Source organism: Cavia porcellus, unplaced genomic scaffold, assembly GCF_034190915.1.
Source record: "Cavia porcellus strain 051 isolate PalLab524CR breed Dunkin Hartley unplaced genomic scaffold, mCavPor4.1 scaffold_12, whole genome shotgun sequence".
NCBI classification, from domain to species: Eukaryota; Metazoa; Chordata; class Mammalia; order Rodentia; family Caviidae; genus Cavia; species Cavia porcellus.
Genome location: NW_026947495.1, coordinates 33,981,042 through 34,004,000, shown reverse-complemented (window position 1 = coordinate 34,004,000; position 22,959 = coordinate 33,981,042). Strand labels below are relative to the sequence as shown.

At 38.5% G+C, this 22,959-nt stretch overlaps 1 protein-coding gene across 16 annotated transcripts in view; it reads left to right on the top strand.

Moving 5' to 3' along the window:
- Gtdc1 (glycosyltransferase like domain containing 1) overlaps positions 1–22,959 on the top strand; it is a 472,440-nt gene that overhangs the window by 373,970 nt on the left and 75,511 nt on the right. For 5 of the 16 annotated variants that reach the window (XM_063259046.1, XM_063259043.1, XM_063259032.1 and 2 more), the window contains one exon: positions 1,921–3,061. The exons of 10 other annotated variants lie outside the window; for them this stretch is intronic. In XM_063259046.1, coding sequence (XP_063115116.1) covers positions 1,921–2,004 — 84 coding nt within the window. In that variant the 3' untranslated portion in view covers positions 2,005–3,061. Of the gene's footprint in view, positions 1–1,920; positions 3,062–3,159; positions 11,010–22,959 lie in introns of those variants that run through there. One more of the 16 variants, XM_063259045.1, reaches the window with a different exon arrangement.

The window sequence follows — 22,959 nt, the reverse complement described above, 5'->3', positions numbered from 1 at the left end:
CACACAAACATTTTTTCTTAGAATTCTTAGAGAAATTAAATTCATGGAAAAATTAAATATTTCTTAATAATCTTTAAAAATAGAAAACCATTTTGTTAATTTAATACTCTAAGACTACTATGAAAGTTTGCATGCACGCTTTGGTCCTTGACTCTGACTTCCTTGTAGGGTTAGAACCTGTCTTCCAGGACATCAAGCAGATGCATGGAATATGAACTTGCATAGAAAAACTAGGTTTCACTTCATCCTTAATAGGGAACTCTCTTAGCTCACTAAGCCTGACCCACACACAAGTTTTTAGAAGAAATCATAAAATAATCAACCGCAGATTAACTTCTTACACTTACAATAGTTCTTCTTCCTACTCAACCAATTCTATACCATAAAGTAGAAATTTTTTGGCATCACTTTTACTATATGATTTTACTTACTGGAAACTTCCAACAGTTGTTTGAGATTGGTACTTCATAATTTAATCATTGTGTTTTAAAATGCTTTCGAAATAGATGATAGTTGCTTGTTACCAGCATGGAATATAGAGCAGGTGTAGAGCATTTGTGTAAACTAGATATCACCAGGACGAGCAAAGAGAGTTTCAGCTCTATGCTATTGCTCATTTTCTGTTATATTTACAAGTTGAGCAATGCTGACAGACAGAGATAGAGACTATTCTTTTTGGTTTTCTGAGTGACTTGTCGTTTTTTTAAGATTTCTCAGATGATAGTCATTGATTTTTAGTTTGTTTTCCTCATCAAGTCCAGCATCCGAGAGCTCTTTATAATCTGCTGTTATTTGGAGAACAGAAAAATTTTCAGATTTCTGCCTAAAACTAATTCCAAACAATGATTAAGCTTACTATTCAAACTCTATGCCCAGAAAAGCCATTTGTGGTTGTCTTAATTATGTCAGGCTACATCTATCTGAACTACAGCCAAACCACTTTAAGTTTCCTTCAAGAGAGTGGTCACTTTAGAGTCCCCTTTTAATTTGAGATTATACTTTAGACATGAACAAGGTGTTCCTCACTGGTATTAACATGCCTTTAAAGTCCTTACTTTTTCCTTAAAAATGAAAACCTAACTGTTTGTGACATTTTAAGAACTTGTAAAATTCTCTCAATTGTACTAGCATAATTTAAGGCAAACCTTGGTCTGAGACTCACTGAACTTCTCTCCTACCACCCTTCTCCCCCTTTCCACTTTTCCTTGTTTTTCTCCTTTCCTTTCTCACTTCTTCCTTCAATTTTATTTGATTTAGTTTTCCTTTGAACTAAATAAAATAAAAGCAAAACAAGACATTTAGCAATATAGGGATGCTTCGGCCTAGTAAGATCAGTTAGAGCTTTTGTCTTTCTTTGTTCCTCATTTGCAGCTTTCTTGACCACTACATCTGCAAATCAGGAAGACATTTTAAAATCATAATAGTGTCGACCCCTGAGGTACTGCTAAAATAAAATAATGAATATATAAACACATTTGTAAATGTAGAGCCCTTTATAAATTCCATGAAACAGTAAGGGCGTTTGTCTGTGTCTTCATCACTTAAAAGTAAAATTCACATTACCAAAAACTGTATTGAGTATTGCACTTCTTATGTTTATAAAAGTTAGAAGTTGGATGATAAATTTCTAATAGCTGTCATCCACTAACATAAACCAGGAAATACATGTGCGGTAGTATGTACCCATTTGCAGAACACAGTAGCTTTCTCCTATAGTTGGAAGTACAAAGATACTTTAAACCCATCCAATTGTGTGATTTCCTGAGGTCATGGGACTCAAGACCGTTTACTGGGTGGCTTTTGAAGTAAATTGACATCCTCATGCCAGTGCATTTGCAATGTGAATTTTCAGCCTGCTTTGGTGTTTCAGTTGATCATGCTTCTTCATTGCCTTCTCTTTTCTCCCTCCCCTTATTACAGGGTGAAATGGCTCCGTTTTCTTGGGCAGCACTACGTAGTAAATTCAGGTCTCTGCTTACAACAGAACCTAGGGAAGATTTGTGACAGATGGGCTAAGTCACAAACTTGCAGCCTAAGGCAGAATCTGAAGAACTTTCCAGAGTGTGCCCATATTTACCTGATCAGAGAGAAAAGAAAATCTGCAGAGGAAGCTGAGCCTGGCTGCTTGTCATAGCTGACACAGAGCCATCTGCCACAAACCTGTGGCGGCTTCAGATCTCCAATCCCTGCCACCACCCCAACTCAAATTAAATACAGATTCCTAGAGACGTTATGATGGTTACACATGTCCTCGGCATCACATGTAGGAGACTGTTCAAAAAAAAAAAAAAAAAATGTGGCCTGTTGTATAACTGCACTCATGTATCCCATATGTGGTGCCACATTGAATTTCCGGTTGAATCCGTTTTTATCCTTTGTACTGGATGACATGGTGCCTGAATTCTTTCTTTTTGCCGACACGATGGCAGCCAAACTGCAGCTTCAAACGCTCACACTTGGCTGGGTTTCTACCTAGGTTGCCAGGTTATCATCGGAGCCTTCTTGTGTCCTCAAAGGGCCACAGGGCCTGAAAGGAGGATCAGAACACTACCAGACTAATTGGGCAGCCATCTCAGAATTGTTTGTGGGCAAAGGGCTGCTTTAGCACTTTTCTTTGAGCAAATTAATGACTCTCTGGCACAGGAGTTTTTAAGTGAGGTATTAATAAGAGGTCTGGCAGGTAGTCCCATGATTCACAGAGTTACATTTGCATTTAATTAATCTTAAAGAAACTTGCAAGATAAACAGCTGTAATTCGGACAAACATAGCAAATACAGTCGTTCAGCCCTATTGCCTATCAAAAAATGAACACTGAGATACTTTTTTTTTTCATTTTTTCCTGGAGATAAAAATAGAGAGATCAAAATACTTCTAATAAAGCTAGTAATTTTGATACAAATATTCTTCAAAGATATTTGCATCCTGCGACAAGTGTAACCTTTTCAAGATAAATCACTTACAATTCCAATAGTCAAACTGCTGTATTTGTTGATATAAAGATGTTTTGAACAGCTAGATTGTAAAATAAATTTTTAATAAAGTGCCCACTGCAAGTTTTAATTAGCATATTCATTTACGTGTACATATCTCTGTATGTTTCTCACTGAATGTTTTCCATGTGTCAGAGACAACGAATACAATTGTTTTTTTTTTTCTAGATGAACAAGGATCTGTTTTGCAAATGTTTGTAAGATATTATGACATTTCCAAGAATTTCTTTGCATTCTGGAAGGCAGAAGGTAAACATTTGTAGTCATTAAGGTAAAGTCTGTTGATAAACCATCTTCTGTTTACTGACAGGTAAATTGTAACTTTCCTAGCTCTTCAAATGAGTAAGTTCTCTACACTACAGAGCGAGTATCAGCCAGAGAGAGGTGGATAGATAATGCCAAGTCTGGCTCCCAGGCTTTTAGAGGACTAAGTGGTCTAGCAAGTGTTGAAGATGGAATGGGCAGTGATGCTTCAGTCCAATGGGACCCATTTGAGATCCAACACAATCAAAAGCAGAAACTAGACAAAGATGAGGGAGCTGATGGGATAGAGGTCTTGCAGATTAAAGCAAGCAGGCTTCAAAATTCATGAGATCTGGGAATTTTAAAGCAAAGGGATGAAAAAGCAGAAACAATTCCGTTACTTTTTCCCCCATCCAATAGGAGATCCATAGTATACAATGGGCTTTCTAATCTTTGCTTATTGAGAAATCAATGAAAAAATTATCTCTTCTCACTCATACAACAAAGGGCTTGGGAACTATCTCAAAATCACTTCCTGTCCAAATCTATGGAGCTTGGGATCTGCCAGGGGTGTACCATTTGAGAGCAGAACTAAGATATGAGTATGGATAAAATGTTCATAGACAACTTCTTTTGGGCAAGGTTGTACTTTATATCCTCTAATACAATAAACCAGTCAGAAATGTGCTGTATCATAAAAGACACTTCTCAAAATTATGTAAATATCACAGCCAAAAAATGGTATTCAATTTTTACTATTTTTCTACCCTGAAAATAGTGGGCTCATATTTATGGTGGATAAGATCTTATATGTGCAACAACTACCCATATGTTTTCTCCCTAACTGATGAACAGAAGTCCATTAAATGTCTTTCAGAGGCTACATCCAAAACATTTAATTTTTTCTGATTTTGGCAAATATTGAAAGTTTCCTTTGTATGAGTTTTTTCTTATACCCATATTCAAATAGATTTTTGTTTTCAGCTGTGTCCATCACTGCATCCAGGTAAAAACTTTCTTGAAATTTATTGAAGTGACAGATTTGGGATTAGTGGATCCAAGCAATAAAAAACAAAGCATTAATTCTAAACATTTAAAAAGATACAACCATATCTCTTGTGCATATGTATCCATAGATCTCTCAATACCCATGACATGGTGGAAAGAGATGTTAATAAGTTACCCAATCTTTTGCTGAAGTGAGTGGATAACTGGAAATATAGTCAGGAGAAATCAAACACCAACATTATTTTTTGTTTTTAGTATTTTTTGAAATTTTTTGTTTTTTAAACACAGCTCTTGTTCTTTCAAAAAATCATTAAATAGAATAAAGAAGAGGCAGTGTTGAAAGTACAACACAAAGACAGAAAGGTGTCATGGTGATGTGTTTTTGAAAATAGTACTTTCACCTTAAGGCATCTTTCAGTTATGCTATGTTTTTACACAGTTTGAGTCAGTTCTCAGTGGTTCCTATGCTGAGGGCTTGGTCCACAGTATGTTGATATAAAAGGTGGTAGAAACTTTAAGAGTAGGGGCTTAGTTTTTAAGTCATCACCTTGGGAAAGATTAATGCTGATCTTTCAAAGAGATCACTAGAGCAGATTGTCATAAAGTAAGGCTCTCTTTCATGCTGCCAGTTTCACTTCCTGTTTCTCGGCCATATTGTGACCCAGCCGAGAAGAACCTCACCAGAAGCCAAACACAGGAAACTGCCTGCTCATGCACTTTCATCCTCTGAAACTGTGAGCTAAGTCTTTTTCTTTTCTTGTCTTGTCTTTTTTCTTTCTTTCTTTCTTTCTTTCTTTCTTTTTGTATAGTGTAAAAGAAAAAAAAAATCATTAAACAAATTTAATTTTGGATAGAGTGGTACCTCGATTCTTGAAGTTAATTCTTTCCACAATTCTGGCAGCAAACCAAATTGGACAAGAACCAAATCAAATTCAGTGGTTAGGTTCAATGTTGACATATGGGGAAATTTGACTCGGTTCTCATCCAATTCGGTTTGCAACCAGTATCATGGAAAGAATTAAGTTCGTGAACCAAGGTCCCACTGTAGCTATAGAATTCTGACTGTTATGAAGACTTTCATGCAGTGTCTAGAATGTTTGCACTAAACCTATTTATTTTTGCTATGTTCTTAACCTTTTGCTTCATTGATTAGGAAAGCATTAAGATCCTTTTCAAGATGTTCCTGGTTTAATACACATCCTTCAAATGCAGTTAAATTTAAATGTCTGCTCTTACTCTCAGTTTTTCAATTATGCCACATAAATATGGTAATAGAATACATCATCATTGGGAACCCTTAGCCATCAGGGGCTGCAGAGATTAATTTCAATACCTTGAAATGCATCTGGAAGCAAAAATTTCATTTTATATTGAAGGTGTTAATTATGTTTGGTATTTTTAAAAGTAAAATCTGTTTTTGAGAAAGCATCTGCTACCCAGAAATATTATGAAATACAAAAAAAAATTTCATGTAAGTCTCAGATAGTTTCCATGGGTAATAGAATCAGTCTTTAAATTATGGTTCATGTTATCCTGTTTGTTTGTTTGTATGTATTTGTGTTTGTGTTTGTTTTGGGGTTTTTCTTCATTTTGAGACAGGACCCAGCTATACAGTCCAAACTGGCCTATAATTCATTATATAATCAATGAAGGCCTCAAACTTTCTATCCTCCTGCCTCAGCCTCTTGGGTGCTGGAATTACAAGCATGTGCCACCAAGCCAGCCATACAGTCCTTTAATGTGAGCATAATTCTGTGATTCTTACTCAGCAGACTTTTGAAAAGCATTACCTAACTGCTTTTCTGTTTTGATGAAAAAACAGGCAATATTTGTTATCAGATCTTACATTTAACAAAAAAGATAGTATAAGTTACTGTCATAAACCTGTTGCAGTTTAAAGTCTAGATTGAGATATGGGACAACCAATGTTTCTATAATAAACCCTCTCTTCAAAAATTACTCATTAAAAGATAACCTGGAAAGTTTTAAAACATGCAAGCAATTCTACCTGCTCCTCAAAGGTATGTATATAGGCTATTAAAGTATTATAAACTTAGACAGGCTTGATGGTACACACCTGTAATGCCAGCACTTGGTAGGCTGAGGCAAGAGAATTGTCACAAGTTTGAGGCTCGTCTCGATTACATAGTGAGCTAAAGGCCAGCCTGCACTACAAAACAAGCCCCGTCTCTAAATAAATAAATAAAAATAATAAAGATTATTAACCAAAGATAGGAATTAACGTGGAATTTTAAAGAATGAGTATTTCAGATGAGTGATGGTGGAAAAACCAGGTTATCAGTAGGGGAGAGACATTCACTTACAATAGGCATTTTATTTCTTACACTAAGTCATTGTACATAGAGACTTACTGATATTTTATGGATTTGTGTGTGTGTGTGTGTGTGTGTGTGTGTGCGTGTGTGTGTTAGCTGTTACTATTGCATAGACCTTTTCAAGAGGAGTTACAAATACTTTGGGAAGCATAAGGGTAATTTTGTTACCTGGTCATCCTCTGCATTTGTTGGCTTCCTGAACTACCAATCAAGTCAGAAAGCCATTTGCTTCTGACAGTGACAGAGCCATTCTAACTGACAATACTTCCCCACATGACGGAATCCAAGGACTTCACCTCAAACTGGATGACATACTTTGGAGAGTGTCAGACTTGACTGTCTATAGGCTCCTTTTTGAGGGGTTCCAATGCCTGTGGCATTACAAATGCAAGACGTAACACTAGAGCTCTACAGATTTCTTTTAAAGGGTAGTGAGAGCAGAATAAATGCAAATGTTAAACGAACCCAGTTTTTAATCTCGAAAAATTCAGAGCTGCGTGGTAGAGCACACGAGCTCTCAGCTCCTACCATCCTGCCCATTTCGATCATTACTGTCCCCTTTCCTCAAGACTCGGGTAAACTGTGTCCTGTCTTGCCACTCTCTTGGAAGGGGATCCTTCACTAGGGTCTTTAAGATGCTCTTATCAAACATGAGGCACATACAGCTTCAGGGGCCAGCATCCTCACTTACATTGCCCATTTTCCTAAATTGGAATTTGGGATCAGTTTCTTCAGGGCTCCTCAAATTATCTATCATTACCTAGGTGATTCCTTATTGTTTCCACAGCTCTGTGATTATGATTTTCAACTCTTAGTTTGAATAGTAGACTAAAGTCTACACTGGAACATGTGACTCCTAGTAGGAATATATACTAGTGTATCTTTTCTCTGGAAATGTAAAGTTCTTTGCATATGCAAATGTATATTCACCAATAAGAGAATCGAGGCACTGTATCGTGACATATTTAGAAGCCAGAGCATGCTAGAAAAACAAAGCCTTTCCTGCATCGGATGTTGTAGTTGTCACCTCAGGACCTTTCAGGAAGCGTAAGTTCTGTGTACCTGATTCCCCTGGACTCCTAGTTCTCTCGTTTTTCTCTTCCCACCAGGCAAAAGATGACAAAAGGCAGCAGACACTGCAGCCTACACTGTTAGTATTGAAAGGGACATGAAAGATTATACAGTATGGCCAGTATTTTAAGTGTTTTCAGCATAACTGTTGCTCCACTTGTAGGGAAGCATCCAGGCTGCATCCCCTGTGACATGCCCACCTCTCCTGTGGTCTTGCACTATGTTGGATTAAAATACTTGGCTGACTCCTCTGGCCTTCCTGGTAACCATTTGTTTTTGTGACCTCCATTTCAGATACATGGAGAGTAAGGGCATGAGGTGAAGTTGACTTCCGCTAGGTCCTGTGGCAGTGGAGGCAGGTCTGAAACTCAAACTTCTCGAAGCTCTTTTCTGTAGGTGATAGTTTCACTGGTGAGGAGCAGCCCTTAAAGAAGGAGGGAAAAACATTTGTTTCTGTAATTCCCCATCTTTGCTCCTTCTACCATTCACTATCAGAAGCAGCATGGATTAATAAGTTGCTAATTCCTTATCATAAATTTATTTCATGTTTCTCTTGGCCCTATTTATGCTCTAGATGACCATAAAGAGAGCAATAGAAAAGAAGTGATTTCTGGTACTGGAATTTCCAGCTCTGGCACCTTTAATATTTCTGAAAAAATGACTCCATGTCACCTTTAAAATCATGTAATGATGAAGCTGCTCATCCACATAGCTGCAAGACTGCAAAAGACAGCCCAGTGCTGTCACCTGGTGCAAAAGGCTGAAGAGCAGAAGGAGCAGGTGGTGACAGCAGCCGCACCTTGCACTGTGCAGTGCTGGGCCTGCTTCCTCTCATCCCTAATACATAACCAGAAATTACATCCTGAAACTTATTTCCCCGGGAAGAAAAGGAAGGGGAGGGATAGCTTTAAAAGAAGATACTTCTGATATGGTATTAGACTGTAATTCATAGGGAAATTTATGCTTGAGATATGAATTTCTGGAAATAGAGTTATTTAAAGGAAAACACTGACACATCCTTAATTATAGAGTAATAAATACCAATGGTATATTATCTTCTGATATTTCCTTACTCAGATATCAAAGCATGCAGCTGTTTTTGAAAACTGATAATCAAGTACAATATAAGTATATTACATCTTGTACTTACAACACACCCTCCAACTAAGCAGCATCATGGCGCACTTAACAGTGAGAAACAGAGCTTTTCATAGAAGAAACCTAACTAAACAAATTAGCTTTGAATTTGTAACTTAAGAATCACAGTCAAAGCAAGATGCCTGTCCTTGCCAGGAAAGGCATTCCAAAGGCAGGGAGCACACCAAGTGAAAAGCCTTTACTTTGGGATTACAGAGGCATCTCTGAAAGCCAGCATAACTTAACAATCAATCAGGAAAATATAGAGCAGTAACTGTATCACTGAAGTATACGTAAAACTGTACAAAGCATTAATGGTGGAATGGGGAGGTAGGATGAATTTTATCAGAAAGTATTAAGCTTTTAGAAAGCTTCATTTATTGCCTTCACTCAAGGCAGTAGAGAGAAACATGGTCAAAGAAAAGTATGTGGACAGATGTGGGGGGTAGAAAAGGAAATGAAGGTTAAACAAGGCCAATATGATTCAGAATAAAAAGGGAGGGAAGTATAAGGAGCCAGCTGCAATTACTAAATGTTACATTAAGAAGGGCCCAAATGGAGAGGGGGAGTTCTGAGTATTTTACTAAGTGGATTAATGTTCTCTTCCTTGGTGTCTGAAGTTGCAGATTTTAATTTATTTTTTGCAGGGATTTATTGTGAAACTCTTAGTGGGGGGGGGGATGAATAGGGACAGTTACACTTAGAAAGTAGAAAAAACTATAATGCCTTCTGTCAACTGAATTATAATTAACAGGATTTGACACTATGAAAAAGGTAGTCAAATGTTTAGTCAATGAGAATAAGGAGAAATAAGAGGTATATTCAAAAACTAAGCAGACTCCAGAAGTCCCACATACATGTGTGAAGCCAAAGACTTTGAATGATTTAGGAGCTCATTTTATTGCCATTCTTCTTTCTCTGCCCATTTAAAAAAATAAATCATAACTCTGGCATTTAGACGCCTAGTCATGAACATCATTTATTAATATAAACTAAACTCTGTGCTGCTCTTCGGTGGGTGGTAAAAACACAAACTAACAACAACTGGCCTAAATCAACTGAAACAGGATGATCCTCTCAAACACAGGCAAGCTATAAGAAAAATTCCTAATTTGCTCTTTTACATTATTTATGTTACTGAAGGATAAAGCCAAAAAGTGGAGAGAAAGTGGCTAAATCATAGAAGGGCTCGATGCCTAAAAGGAAATTTTTTTAAGGTTTCCTAAATATGTATCATAAGAGGGGAGAGGATTGAAAACTTGTGTAATTTACATCATTTTGTGGATCTGTTCATCTACTTCCTGGAAAGGTCAGAAAGAAGAAAGGCTTTCTGCCTTCAACCATGGAGGAAACTTCATGGTGTTCCTATTGAGGGTGCCCTGGGACTGTCATCTGGTTGGCAACCAGTGCACATATACATTGGTTCAGGCATTAGGCCAAAATTAGGATCATTTAAATTGAAAATATGGATCTTAAGGTATTTAAGAATTATTGATATGCAGTTATTAATCTTGAAGGCAAGTAGTATTATTTGGGGTGTGGGCAAATCACTTAACTGGAACCACATGAAAAAGCACTTGGAAAAAAATTTTTCCCAAAGTGCTGCAAGGAAAATGACATTGGTGGGAGGGGGGGCACTACAAATAAAAAATGGAAAGACAACCTCTCTTGCAAAGACTGGTAAAGTGACTGAGTGGGAGGGCCTTGTTACCTTCAACCCGGTTCATGGTTGTCTGTGAAAGTAAACAGATTGCTAACAAAGAGACAAACACTTCTTTTTCTAAAGCTGACCCTGCAACCAGAGGGAAAAATTGTGTAAGGGTGCTCCTGTGTGTGGCACTCAGGTCGGCTCTCTGATTTTAACGTTGGTAGTTCGGCATGGAATTAGAGGTTTGTAATTGTCAGCTGGTGGCCTTTGGGGATTCTGCACACTTCTCCACTTTTCATGCAGAATTCAGGACATCTTGGTGTGAATCCTGTGCCTTAAATCCCAGGATGAGGTAGAAATCATTTTGAGATCCTAATTAATTAAAAGGAAAGAAATCAAAGCAGACATCTCTCCGTTTTCGTTTGAGTCGCGGAGTCATGGAGGGGGATTTGGACTGTCTGATTCTTGCAGCTATGTTCCCTGGCTTTCACTTGGTTTGGCTTCTCCCCCACGCCCCATTTCTAATGCTGTGATTCCAGGCCAATAAAATGGAATCTGCAAAATTGCAAAACAAAGTGTGTGCGTAATTGCAAAACAAAGTGTGTGTGTGTGTGTGTGTGTGTGTGTGTGTGTGTGTGTGTGTGTTTGTATTTTACTAAAGATAATAAATTGCAACACTTATTTAAACACCAAATTTAAAACTTAAAAATTGTATGAGTAATGCAGTTTTAAAGAAGCGAAATGTGCTGGAGCAGAGTATTTATAGTCTCTTTTGTGAGAGGTTCTCCGGACCTCTGGGTGCATCAGCAAACTGTCCTCCTACACCAAGGCGCCCTCGCAGCTGTGATTTGGCCCCGGGCACCACCTACCCAAAGTCACTACCAAAAGCATTTTACATTTGCACGGAGAGTGGGGTGAAGGGCCTCCTCACCCAACACACCCTCAGCGTTCTGCTTCCTTTTGTCGTGGCCGTCAGCTGACACATGGAAAATGTGGTGTTCGGTTCTGTTGCCTTTAATCTGTAATTAAGGATCCCTTGTCTGGGGCTTGCTATGTCTCTTCTCCTTCCCCCCATTTCCTCGGGTCTTCCGCTTCGGTCGCGTGCCGCTGGCCCTGGACTGGCGGGATCGCTGTCCAGGCCCGGGAGTTCGCCGCCGGGAGCGCGCACCAGGCACCCCCGGCTTGCTGGCCGCGAGCCCCTCGGCAGCGTGTGCCCAGCGTCGGAGCAGCTGAGCCCACACTGCCCGGAGCAGGAGGAGCCAACCCGAGAGTTCCGGGCTGCCTCACCGCACGCTGGGGGGTCGGGCCGGAGCCTGGCCCGGGATGGCCGGGGACCTCTGTGGCCGCGCGCTCCTGCCCAGCCGGGCTCTGGGCGGCAGCCACGCTCGGCCGACGACGTCACCGCCCTCGACGCCTGGCTCGGTCCTGCTTAAGAGACGCGGGCAGTCACGCACCTCTGCCGCGCGAGGAGCCGAGCGCAGGGACGTGCAGGTCCTCACTCGCGGCGAACCTTGCTCGCCGGTCCTGCGCCGCGACAGCGCAGAGCCAAAAACAGGCGGCGCGGAGCGGGGTCTCGGCGGCGCTCACGCTCGACACGCGCGCCCCGACACTGGGGCCGAGCGCCCCGGCGACGTGCGCCGGGCAGGGAGCCCCCTGCGCCCGGGCTCCCACCGACCGGGTCCCGGAGCAGGAGCACGGCCGCGGGGCAGAACCCTCCCTCCGCGTCTGTTTCATTGATTTCGGTCCTCGGTGAATGCACGGGAGGAAGATGGGCCAAGCAAAACCAGAAATACTGATGTATACACCCTCCCCTCGACACCTTTTTTTTTTTTTTTTAATTTAAGCAAGCCCCAGGAGAAAACAGGAGATGGACACTGGGACACTATAGGCAGAGTGTGACTATAAACCTAAACCCTACTCCCTGGCTCTCTGGTGTACTGAGTAGTGTGATGGCCGGGTGCTTCCCTGTCCCACTTCGTGCCTGTATTTTGAATTACAAACTTTGTCTCTCGTATCCATTAGTTGGTTATTTTAGGAGTGCGGAAGAGTACTTAAATGGGATTTGACAGTAGACTATTTAAAGGCATTACATTAATTTGTCACACATTTGCTCTAAATTTTTGGAAAACAGGAAAATGTTTACTATTTTGAAACTTCTGGTTGTTTTGAAGTCTCCCCCACACAAATATTGTTATTTATCATTAAAGATGTATTTGGATGTGCACATTGAGAACTGTATGTGTAGGAGAAAAATACCCTTTGTTCGTGATTTCAAGACTGCTTCTTGGCTTTCTATCTGTGTAAGCTGTGGCATAATCTTCCCTCTTGTACACTAGTGGACCTTACACGCAAAAGTGCACACCCGAGACCAAATGCAAGATACGTTAGTTTACATTGTTGGTGACCCTCCCTGACTTCTGCTGCTTAAGATCTTCCTCCTTAGAATTCAATTATACCCCAACCTATAGGTTTACAGATATGGATGATTGTGTTTGCTAAAATAGGAGAAGAGCAGTCCCAGGATAAAGGCAGATTGGGACAGGGTGGCCTGTATCAGCCTGCGCCTGGAAAGCTGAGCAACAATACAGGAGAAGTGTACTTGGGAGAAATGGTAAACAATGATAAGCAGGGCTTTCAAAAATCATAAAACAGATTGAAATATCTGATTTATTATTTATTCATCACCACACAACTTTGCAAATCTGAGACTAGTGTTTGGAAACCAAGTGCCTTGTATTTTGTACATCAACTCAGCAGATGAGTTTTCCTTCCAAACTGTGGCTCAAGGGTTAAGGCGTTAATTTTAGAAAAGAATCTCAGGAAATGACATTAAGATCTGATACATTTCCTTTTCTTTCTGGCAATAATATTCCCCAAAGAAAAAAATACGTACTTATTGATATCGTGATAATGTTTCTCATTCTGAGTACAAGTGTCAGACTGATTCCTGCGTGTGTAAGTGTTTTTAAAACTGTGAGGACACTTTCACTAGTATGAAAGCTGCTGAGCCAATGGAGGGGAACTTCTTTTAACTCCATAATAGCAGGTTACATAGTAAACCAACACTGATGGTCAAATAGCCAATTATGGTATAAATATCCGTTGTTTACAGAGAGGTGTTAAATGAGCCTTTGGAGTACAAAAGATTAGGACCGTCTAGGCTACAATTTGTCCCTCAACCCATTATGTGTTCCCTTAAAAAGGCCAGTGCCATTGTAGGTAATAGGCACACAGAACATACTTCTCCATGTTGATTTTAGTTTGCTTTATTTCAATGCACACTGTTGTTTACTTTTTAAAATTTAAATAAATGTCAGCATTGTATAATTTCTATGTTAACAAAGCAGTGAGCAAAATCCCTTGTATGTTTATAAAATATTATTGTTTAATTCACATAGTTTAGAAATTCCAAATGTTGAGAATAGGAAGGAGGCCAAATACCATCTGTTTATAACTATGATGCATCGTAATATGTGTACTTTTAAAAGGAGTTTGGTCAATCATGCCACTATTTTATCTGCTCAGAATATGTTGAAGATTTAAAATGTAGTTTACAGGATTACTTTTAGTGTGCTGCATCCAACTGTGAGTTGTAAAGAAATCGGTCTCTTCTGTTTTTCTCAAATTAATCATGTAACGGCCCCCAATTAATGGGGGCTGTTAAATGTGTCGCTTTTTGCTTAGCTCTAGAATTCTTCTAACTTTGGCTCAGTCCACCTTCTTGATGCTGATAAAAACTTCAAGGACAAATGAAACAAAACACTTCTAGCTGTGTCTTTCTGCCAGTAGATAGTCACTTAGAATGGGAGGCAGGGTATGGTAGCTAATAATTAGCCCACATCAGCCCTCAGAAATTACCTGTGAAATACCCTTTGGTAGTGAGTTGAAAAACAACATTTGACACTCTGGGCTTTAAAATAGTACATTGTTGCCTCAGAGACTTCAGATTTAACTTACCTTTTATTTCAAATGCATCTAATTGCATACCATGTAACAAAGGGAGTGTGTTTACTTATAATAGATAAGCAGGTTTTTCTTTTTTCTTTTTCAGATTACACATTCAAGTTATTTAGGTAGGAAGTTTCCATTGGCAACTAGAGAATCTCAACTACTGGGCTCTCAGGTCCTGGCAACCATAATTTTGATATCTAGAGGGGCTTTTAGAGGCACACACCTTATGTTTAAAAAGAAGCATCTATAGATAATGTAGCAGTCTTGAAAAGGATTTGGAAAATATAGAATAAAGCATTTATTAGCAAATGATAGCTTGATTGATTTTTAGTAAATGGAATCAGTAAAATTTACATTTTGAAATATTTTTATAGAGGAATACATGCAGAAATATTAAAACAAACTCCCCCAAAATTGGGAATATTCTAGATGTTTTCCTTCCCAGTAGAATATTCAGTGAAAAAAATAGTGTTATATAAGTTCTCAGACACATTAGTTTCTTACGTCCACCTAAAGTTACATATTTTTTACTTACACATAATTAAGAATAACAAGTAATCAAACTGACCTATATATCCTCTTTTCATCTAATTTTTACATTTTAAGTCTGTTTTCCTTTTGATCAGACCCCCCCCCCCCCGAAAATGAATCCACTGGGTCTTTACAGTATAGGCCTATGCTTGTTTTTCCTAGCATAATAAAAAAGAAAATGGTGGGCCTCTTTCCCCTCCACAATTAGTGAGGTGTACAAAGGACAAACAGAGTATGTATGAAGAAAGAAAGAAATATGAGGGATAAACAGAAAAGAAAGTAGAGCATGGAGGGGAGAAGGAAGTTAGAGAAGAAAATAGAACTGGAGTAAGAGATTTGTCATACAAAGCTATCTAAATCATTTTAAAAGGACACGACCTGATCTTTCTAAGCATCACCACTTCCAAGTAAAATCTGGTTGTTGCATTGAGATGTTAAACAGCTGCAGCAAACTCTCAAGTGAATCTTGTTGACACACGTAGATCAGTTTTCCATTCAAGTACAGCATTGTTTAGTGGAATTTGTACAAGGTGGGAGGCAGATAAGCGGGACTGGAAGTGTTCTCCGCTTTTAAAGAATTTACAATTCAGAAACAAGCCATAAACGCATAAAATAAACGTACTATGTATGATACTGTCATATGTTAACTACTCTAAGTGTAAAAATTATAATGCCTAACTAAAAATTATTTAAACATGCTTTCTTTCTGAACACTCTGGCTAACAGTTAATTCCCAGGCAAGTTAAACAAGCCTTAAAATGACTAACCCTTTTGGCACGCCCTAAGTCTTATGAGTTGTAGTAGATATATTATCAAGATTGAAATTGGCATGTAGGTGTGCATATCATGTTCCCCGTAGAGCCGATGTAGAGGCACAGCAATGACCTGCCATGTGCATGTAAGTCATTGCTATAATCATGCTATCTTGACAGCCAAATCACTATATAAAATACACTTTAATAAATTATTATAGAGTCTTGAAGTACAGCCTTATAACCTACCCATTATTGAGTGGATATTTATAGGTATATATTAAAATTGAGAAAAAGATAAAAGAGAAGAATTAAAAATCAGAAAAAAATATGTGAGAAACCATTTGCTTTTTCTAATTAATCTAAAGCATACCAGAGGCATGGCTCCATCTTGCTTTTTATGAAGAATAACTGAGCTAAAGAAAAGTCAGTTAAGGACACTAAATAAACAAATAATAAAAGCAACAACAACAAAAATATTGCTTTTTTAGGAGAGAATACAGAAAGTAATAAACTCACCCATTTTAAAAATTAAGAAGGAAAGACATAAAATTTAATACACACAATAAATAATAAATATTCCTCAGTTTCATATGATGGCTAATTAAGGGGAAAGCCTATGTAGAAAATTCGGAGAGATGAATATAACAAGGTAATTAACTATTCTCTCCTTTAGCCTTAAAGGACAGACAGTGGGGTAAAATTTCTTTTAAGTTAAGACCTGCAGCAACCTCAGAGATCAAATCTGCCTCGACAAAAAAATAAAAGAAATCCTAATAGCTCTCCAACGGAAGAGCAAGTCTTCTTGCCGGCTCCATTTTGAACTCTAAGTCTCAGTCCCGGGATTCTTTGCTCACTGATGAAATCCTTGCTTTCTATCAGAGAGGAACCACAGCTGAGTCCTTGACTTGTTCTCTTGGATTTTCTATTGTCTACCTCTACAATCTGGTACCCATTTTATTATGCTCCTGTCACTGTTTACATTGCTAGCTATAATTTTTTACTGTCATTCTATGTAGTCTTTATAACACTTTCATGTTATAGATAAGCACTAGCTTTGGCCCCAGACCTCAGAGGAAGCAGCTCAAAACCACACCTCTAGTAATAGTAGCGATAGAACCAGCACTACATGAGCAGTCACTTGATGCTCAAGCTGTCCCTTGCCCTTAGACGAGATTTCATACTTTGTTCTTTACGGGAATTGTGGGCATAGGAATGAATTCTAGTTAGTCTTTGTAGTGGGTAGGCAGGAGGAGAAGTAAGAGCATAAGCAGAAGTGTAAGGAAGCAAAATCAAAGAATGAATTTCTTCAAGTGTTTTTGCAATGGGGGAAAATATGTCTTTTAAATTGCTTTCTTACTGTTACAGCAATTAGTAAAGGAGGAAGTACTTCCTAAAACTTGTGTCATGTAAAGGGAAAAAAATTAAGCTATAGTAATGCTTTGGGCTTTAAAGGACAACAATCTGGAGTAGATAATAATCCATCACTAGAATTCCTTAATGAGTTCTCAGAGGTACAAAAGTAGCCCACAAGGTGGAATTTGAGTAGTGGATGAAGAGCTAATTTACTTACAAAATTTGACGAGACTGTAAAAAAAATTAGTAGGAAGAAGAATGGTCACAACATGGAGGGATATCAACTGAGACTAAGATAACACATTCAGCAACAGTTTCCCTGATGCATACATATTGATGAAGATAAAATTCACTTTTGTGGGAGATACTAGACACTCATATTCCCTCTGTCTGATGAGTGTATTAACTCCACTTTTCAGCTTGTCCTCCAATACAACCTCCATCTGTACCTCCAAACTTCCACTGGAAGTTCCACGGCTGAAAACTGGCTTGACTTAGAGCCACACCTGGGTAATGAAGACATATATGTAGAAAGCGTGCAAAGGAGCAGAGCATAGAGCATGACTTAAAGACATGATTTTTGGAAAGTAGAAAATAAAGACAGGAGAAAGGAAAAGTAGAAGCTCTCTGAGAATAAATAGTAAGAAACAAGGGACCTGTGCCAAAGAGGTCTCGGGAAAAATCAGTCAACTGATGATGTCAGTTCTTCATATTTTTGGATGTTTTACACCAACCCTTCTTATCAGAATCTGAATCTTATCTGAGGAATTAATTCTTCCTTACAGATATAGTCAGATCTGAAAACTGAATTTTGCTTGGAATAAAGGGAGAAAATGACAAAGTTGCCATTCCAATCCATGTGACCTACAGTGTCCCAATCAGACCATTTCCCCCAAGGGAGCTGGTGGAGTCTGTTTCTTAACCTACCTAGTTCCTGGGGTTTCCACCAAACCCAAGCTCTGAAGCTCAGTCTCCCTTTGTTCTGTTCTTCATCCTTTGGGGTTCTGTCAAGAGAAAAAGCCAGAAAACCCTGGCCCAACTGACTTGCTCATCAAGAAAATCTCTCATTTCAGACAGCTGTAAGAATGGATGAAGATGGCTACATATTTCTATCCTATCATTCTCGGATTAGTTTCTCTTTAGCTGACTCCTTTGTTCACAAGAGGACTGCAACAATCCAGCCATTATGTCCGGACCATATCTTTCATTTTGGACCCAGGGGAAAAGTTCTCTCTTTTTTTTTTTTTTTTTTTTCTTGCTCATGTATCTTTCTACAATCAAAGAAAGAGTTTGCTGGAAGCTCATCAGGAGAATTCTCCCCCACATAGCTCATTGCAGCATCATGCACAAACTGGCAGGCGGAATGAGAATGGTCCCTATCAATTAAAACCTATCTCTGAGCCATATAGATGAAGAATAAATAGATCACAAATAAAATTAGGGTGCAGTTCTCAAAGATAAAATAGCTGTTTTAGTGGAAACCTCTATACAGCTTCTTCCAAAAAAAATGCATTTATGTCCAAGTGGTCAAATTTGGTCTCTGTTGCCTGTGAACAAAGATTTCTAGTTAATGTATTTTATTCTAACTACTACTGAAATTATTTAAAGTTTAAAAGCTTTTGACAGATAAATGTTATTTTTTCTTCAAAGTTCCTTATTTTATTTTTGTAATGTATGTGAGGGAATGTCTTAAACCTTAGAAGTGTAGTTTTACCCTTATAGGTATGAAACACTTTATAATCATGACTTAAAATTTTCTGCCTGTAACTTCAGGTACCTAGAAGGCTGAGGTAAGAGGGTTGCAAGTTCAATGCCAGCTTAGGCAATTTAGTGGAACTTGTCTTAAAAAAAAAAAAAAAAAAAAAAAAAAAATTGAAAAGAGCTTGAGATGTAGTTCAGTGGTGAAACGTTTGACTAACGTGTAAAGCCCTGGGTTCAATCCCCAGGATTGCAAGAAAAAAAATTTATAATAGTTTTCCAAATTGTTTAATGCCTTCATTTTCCATTTGTTCATATATTAAATTTTCGTTAATTCAGTAACATACTTAGTCATCAATTTCATCTTCATTTATTTAAGTTGCTATTAGATAACTAACGTATATGGAAGGTGTATTAGCAAGAAAAGACAGAAATAATAAATAACGTTAGTGTGATCTCAAATGAAGCTCAACATTTTTTACCTGGCAAGATGGTTAAAAGGAGAGCTGTGGGGTAACCACAAAGAAGGCATGGACATGTCCAGCCCTTGTTTTATTAAGGAATTTCCTCCCTTTGCCTGCTTGGCTTCTCTTTCTTGGATTCTGAGGTATGTCTTGCTTGACAGACAAGTTCTTTTGGGCTTAGAGATAAGACTAGGAAAAAGGGATAGGGAACAAAAGTTCAAAGGGTTAAACTGAGGGAGGAAGTTATCTTGATGTGAGTGGAATTTGGAAATAGATATAAAGGAGCTGAAGCAGCTGCTGTGTGTGAACCACTGGATGGGGGTGAGTCCTGGGGTTATGCTCTGCATAGTGTTCAAGAGAATAAGGGAAGAACTTGAGTTATTTTGAAATTCGTTTTGGTTGCTGTGCTGTTGTGTGAGTGTATTTTAAACATGACATTGTTCATGAGAATTATGACTTTGTAGTGTCCAGAGGCTCTATTTGACGGCAAAGGACAGAAATTACCCCACACTAATCAGGCATAAAATTTGCCTTATGTGTTGAAAGGTTCTAGGACATCATTTTGAGCCCTGTGAAGATACAGTACTAAAGTGCTATTCTTTTAGATCTGGCCCCATTCCTCACCATGGCTCCTCTCTGGGTTGATTTCTTTCTCTAGAAGACTTCCCCCATCCCACGAGTGGGAGTCTAAGCTGTATCCTCAGCCCTTTTAGTTTTGTTTGTATTGAGTGAGCATGTCATTAAGTTGCCCCAACTAGCCTTGAACTTGCAATTTTGCTGCCTTGACGAGATGGATAACATGTCTCATGTTTTAGATTATCCATACAGGCTCAGAAGAAAGCAGCTCTGAGTCGCATAGATCTGTTAAAGGTACTTATTCGTGTCCCTTAGATCATTTTCCTACACTAGTGGCAGGGAGTAAGGGAGCCCCAGGAAGGAAACATTTCATATGATTACTCTAATGTTACAATGGGTTGGGCCAATTAACCCATGTCAGAAGAAATAACAGCTCTTGGGCATCAGAATAAGGCATGATATACCTGACAGTATATTTCTTGTTAAGTAAGTCTCTTCTGAGTTGCATTGTTTGTACTACTATCATAATATGGGGTTAAATTTTAAACTTAGAGCTCTAATTGTGTTTTTCAAATGCTTTCCAAATGATTACGCATCAAGGTAATGATGTGAAATGAAAGCCACTGGATATGCAAAAACAAAAATGTAAGACTGCAGAAACAAAACTCTCAGAAAAGTGGCGGTAAGTAAAGCATATATTCATTATGTGAGAAATTAAAGGCTTAATTTCATACAAAAACCCCTGAATTTTTGCAGACCTAAGAAGAGAATATACTCACCAGAAGATAAACTTCTATTCACTTTTGTTACTGATATATACACATCCTAGACAACACACCTAAAGATATTAGAAACTGACTGTAGAATTTCCAAGATTGAGAGATTAGTGCTACCATTCTGTGCACTTCAGGCTATAATTCAAGTATCTATCTGTTAAAAACTGCTTGTTAATTTCTAGGTACAGAAAACTATCTGGAAAGCAGAATAGAAACTAGCAAGTGCCAGCTAGTACAGCTCAGTTTAATCATTTTCAAAGATTAGAGTCAGTTATGGGGGGAAAATGTCTGAGTTTAACAAAATGTAGGAGTATAAATAGAACCCTAAATACCTAAAGACTATACATACACAACTAACTGATACTGAGGTGGTATAAAATTGAGGTTATAAATCCTACCTACTTAAAGTACTGGTCACTAAAGTGATATATGTAACGGTTCGTAGTCAAAGTGGCTCAGAAAGCACTTTAGGCTGTGACTAAGAGAATCTGCTAATAATGTGAAAGAAAATTATATACCCTTGTATGCATAAACATATTTTAATTATCTATTTTAAGTAAAAATTATAGAAATTTTTGTACATAGTTTACTATAGTTATGGTAGATTAAATTATGAATCCCAATTTCCCTATTACAGAATTACACATTTACATTTGATCTTTTAGACTTTGCCTTATCTTCCACTAGGGGATACCCATTGGTATTGAGCTTGGCCATGGATGCCATGTCAGTTGACCAAGGAAATTGCATGAAAATCACTGTGCACTATGATGAGGCCCTTAGTAGACATTGCACGTTCTCTCTTCTTGAAACTTTTTCACCCACCATGATAATATGTGGCCTGGGAAGCCTCTCTTCCATGGAAAATGTGGAGACCCAGGAAGCAAACCTGAGCTAAGCTTATAGCCAGGAGCCCAGAGTTCAAAAATGAATTGCAGCAAATCACAGACACCCATGAAGAGAAATAAATGCTTATTGTTTTAAGCCACCAAATTTTGGGGTGGTTTTTTATGCAATAAGAGTAGCTGACTACAAATGTTCTGAAATTGATGCATCTAATAATTCATAATACTGTAGAACTGAGGAATTGAGTAGTTACATAATCGTTTAATTAGACTTACGAGAAGTAGTACAGAAAGATGCAGTAAACACCCAATGCGAGTTCCTAACCTAATCTAAGTCAGGAAATGTGTCTCTGAGGAAGTGGCATTAAAACCGAGACCCAGCCTTTGGCAAATTGGGCAGAATGAGGAGATCCCTCCAAGTGAAGGGAACAATGCTAGCAGAGTCTCCTAGGTACAGAAAACTATCTGGAAAGCAGAATAGAAACTAGCAAGTGCCAGCTAGTACAGCTCAGTTTATCATAGTGTGCTGGGATGAATTTTGTTTCCAGTAAATTTATGCACTGAGGCCTTGGAATGTGACTAACTGGAAATTGGGCCTTTAAAGGGTAAAATGAGTCACATGTGTGGGTCCTAGTCCAGTGTGTCTGATGGCTTAATAAGAAGAGGAAATTAGGACACAGACAAGCACAATAGATGCAGGAAAGGGGCAGCCAGGTAAACAAGAAGAGGGGAACTCTCATCAGAAAGCTTCCTTAGAGTGCCTTAATCCCAGACCTCTAGCTCCCATCTCTACAAAAAAATAGATTTCTTCTGTTTAAGGCGCCCAACCTCCTGTATTTTGTTATGGCAGCCTACGAAACTACTACACTCAGGATACCCAGTTCCAAATATGGTGTTGCTGTTCCATATTTTTGTTGGGTTAATGACCAACAGAATAAATGAGTTATATGAAATGGATCATGTAATGATTCTTAAATGTTTTTTATCGAAAGAACACTGTAAAGTCACTGATGGTATCACATAAGAAAATGAATCATCAGATTTAGATTTTAGAAAGATTCTTCTGGATGCCATGTGGAGAATGGATAGAGAGTAGGACAATTAGGAAGACATCACAATATGGTGGGGGGGACAGTAGTGTCAAAGGCAGAGACTGAGACAAGTGAATTCATTCAAAATGCATTCACTGCAGAAAGCAGTAATGGTTGAACATGGAAAGAGACAAATGATCAGGACAACTCTCTGCTTTGTGAAACCAAGATGGAAATGTGGATTAGGATCAGATTTGCAGAGACACAATATAATGTGGGACAAGCTCATTTTGGGATTATTATGGGGTGTCTAAGGGCAGACTTCCAGTTAGAGGACTATTGTGTAGATACCCTGAAAATTCTCTCACTAAAAATACTAGAAATTCTAGATGCAACAAAATAAGCACTCTCAGTAGTAGAGTTTGGGAGAAAGAAATCATGACAGTTGCCAAAAGAGAACTGCAAACTAAAAGATGATCTTGAAAGTTATCTCAGAAAAAAAAAAAATGACAAGGGTAGACTAGGATGCTACTGCACAGAAATCT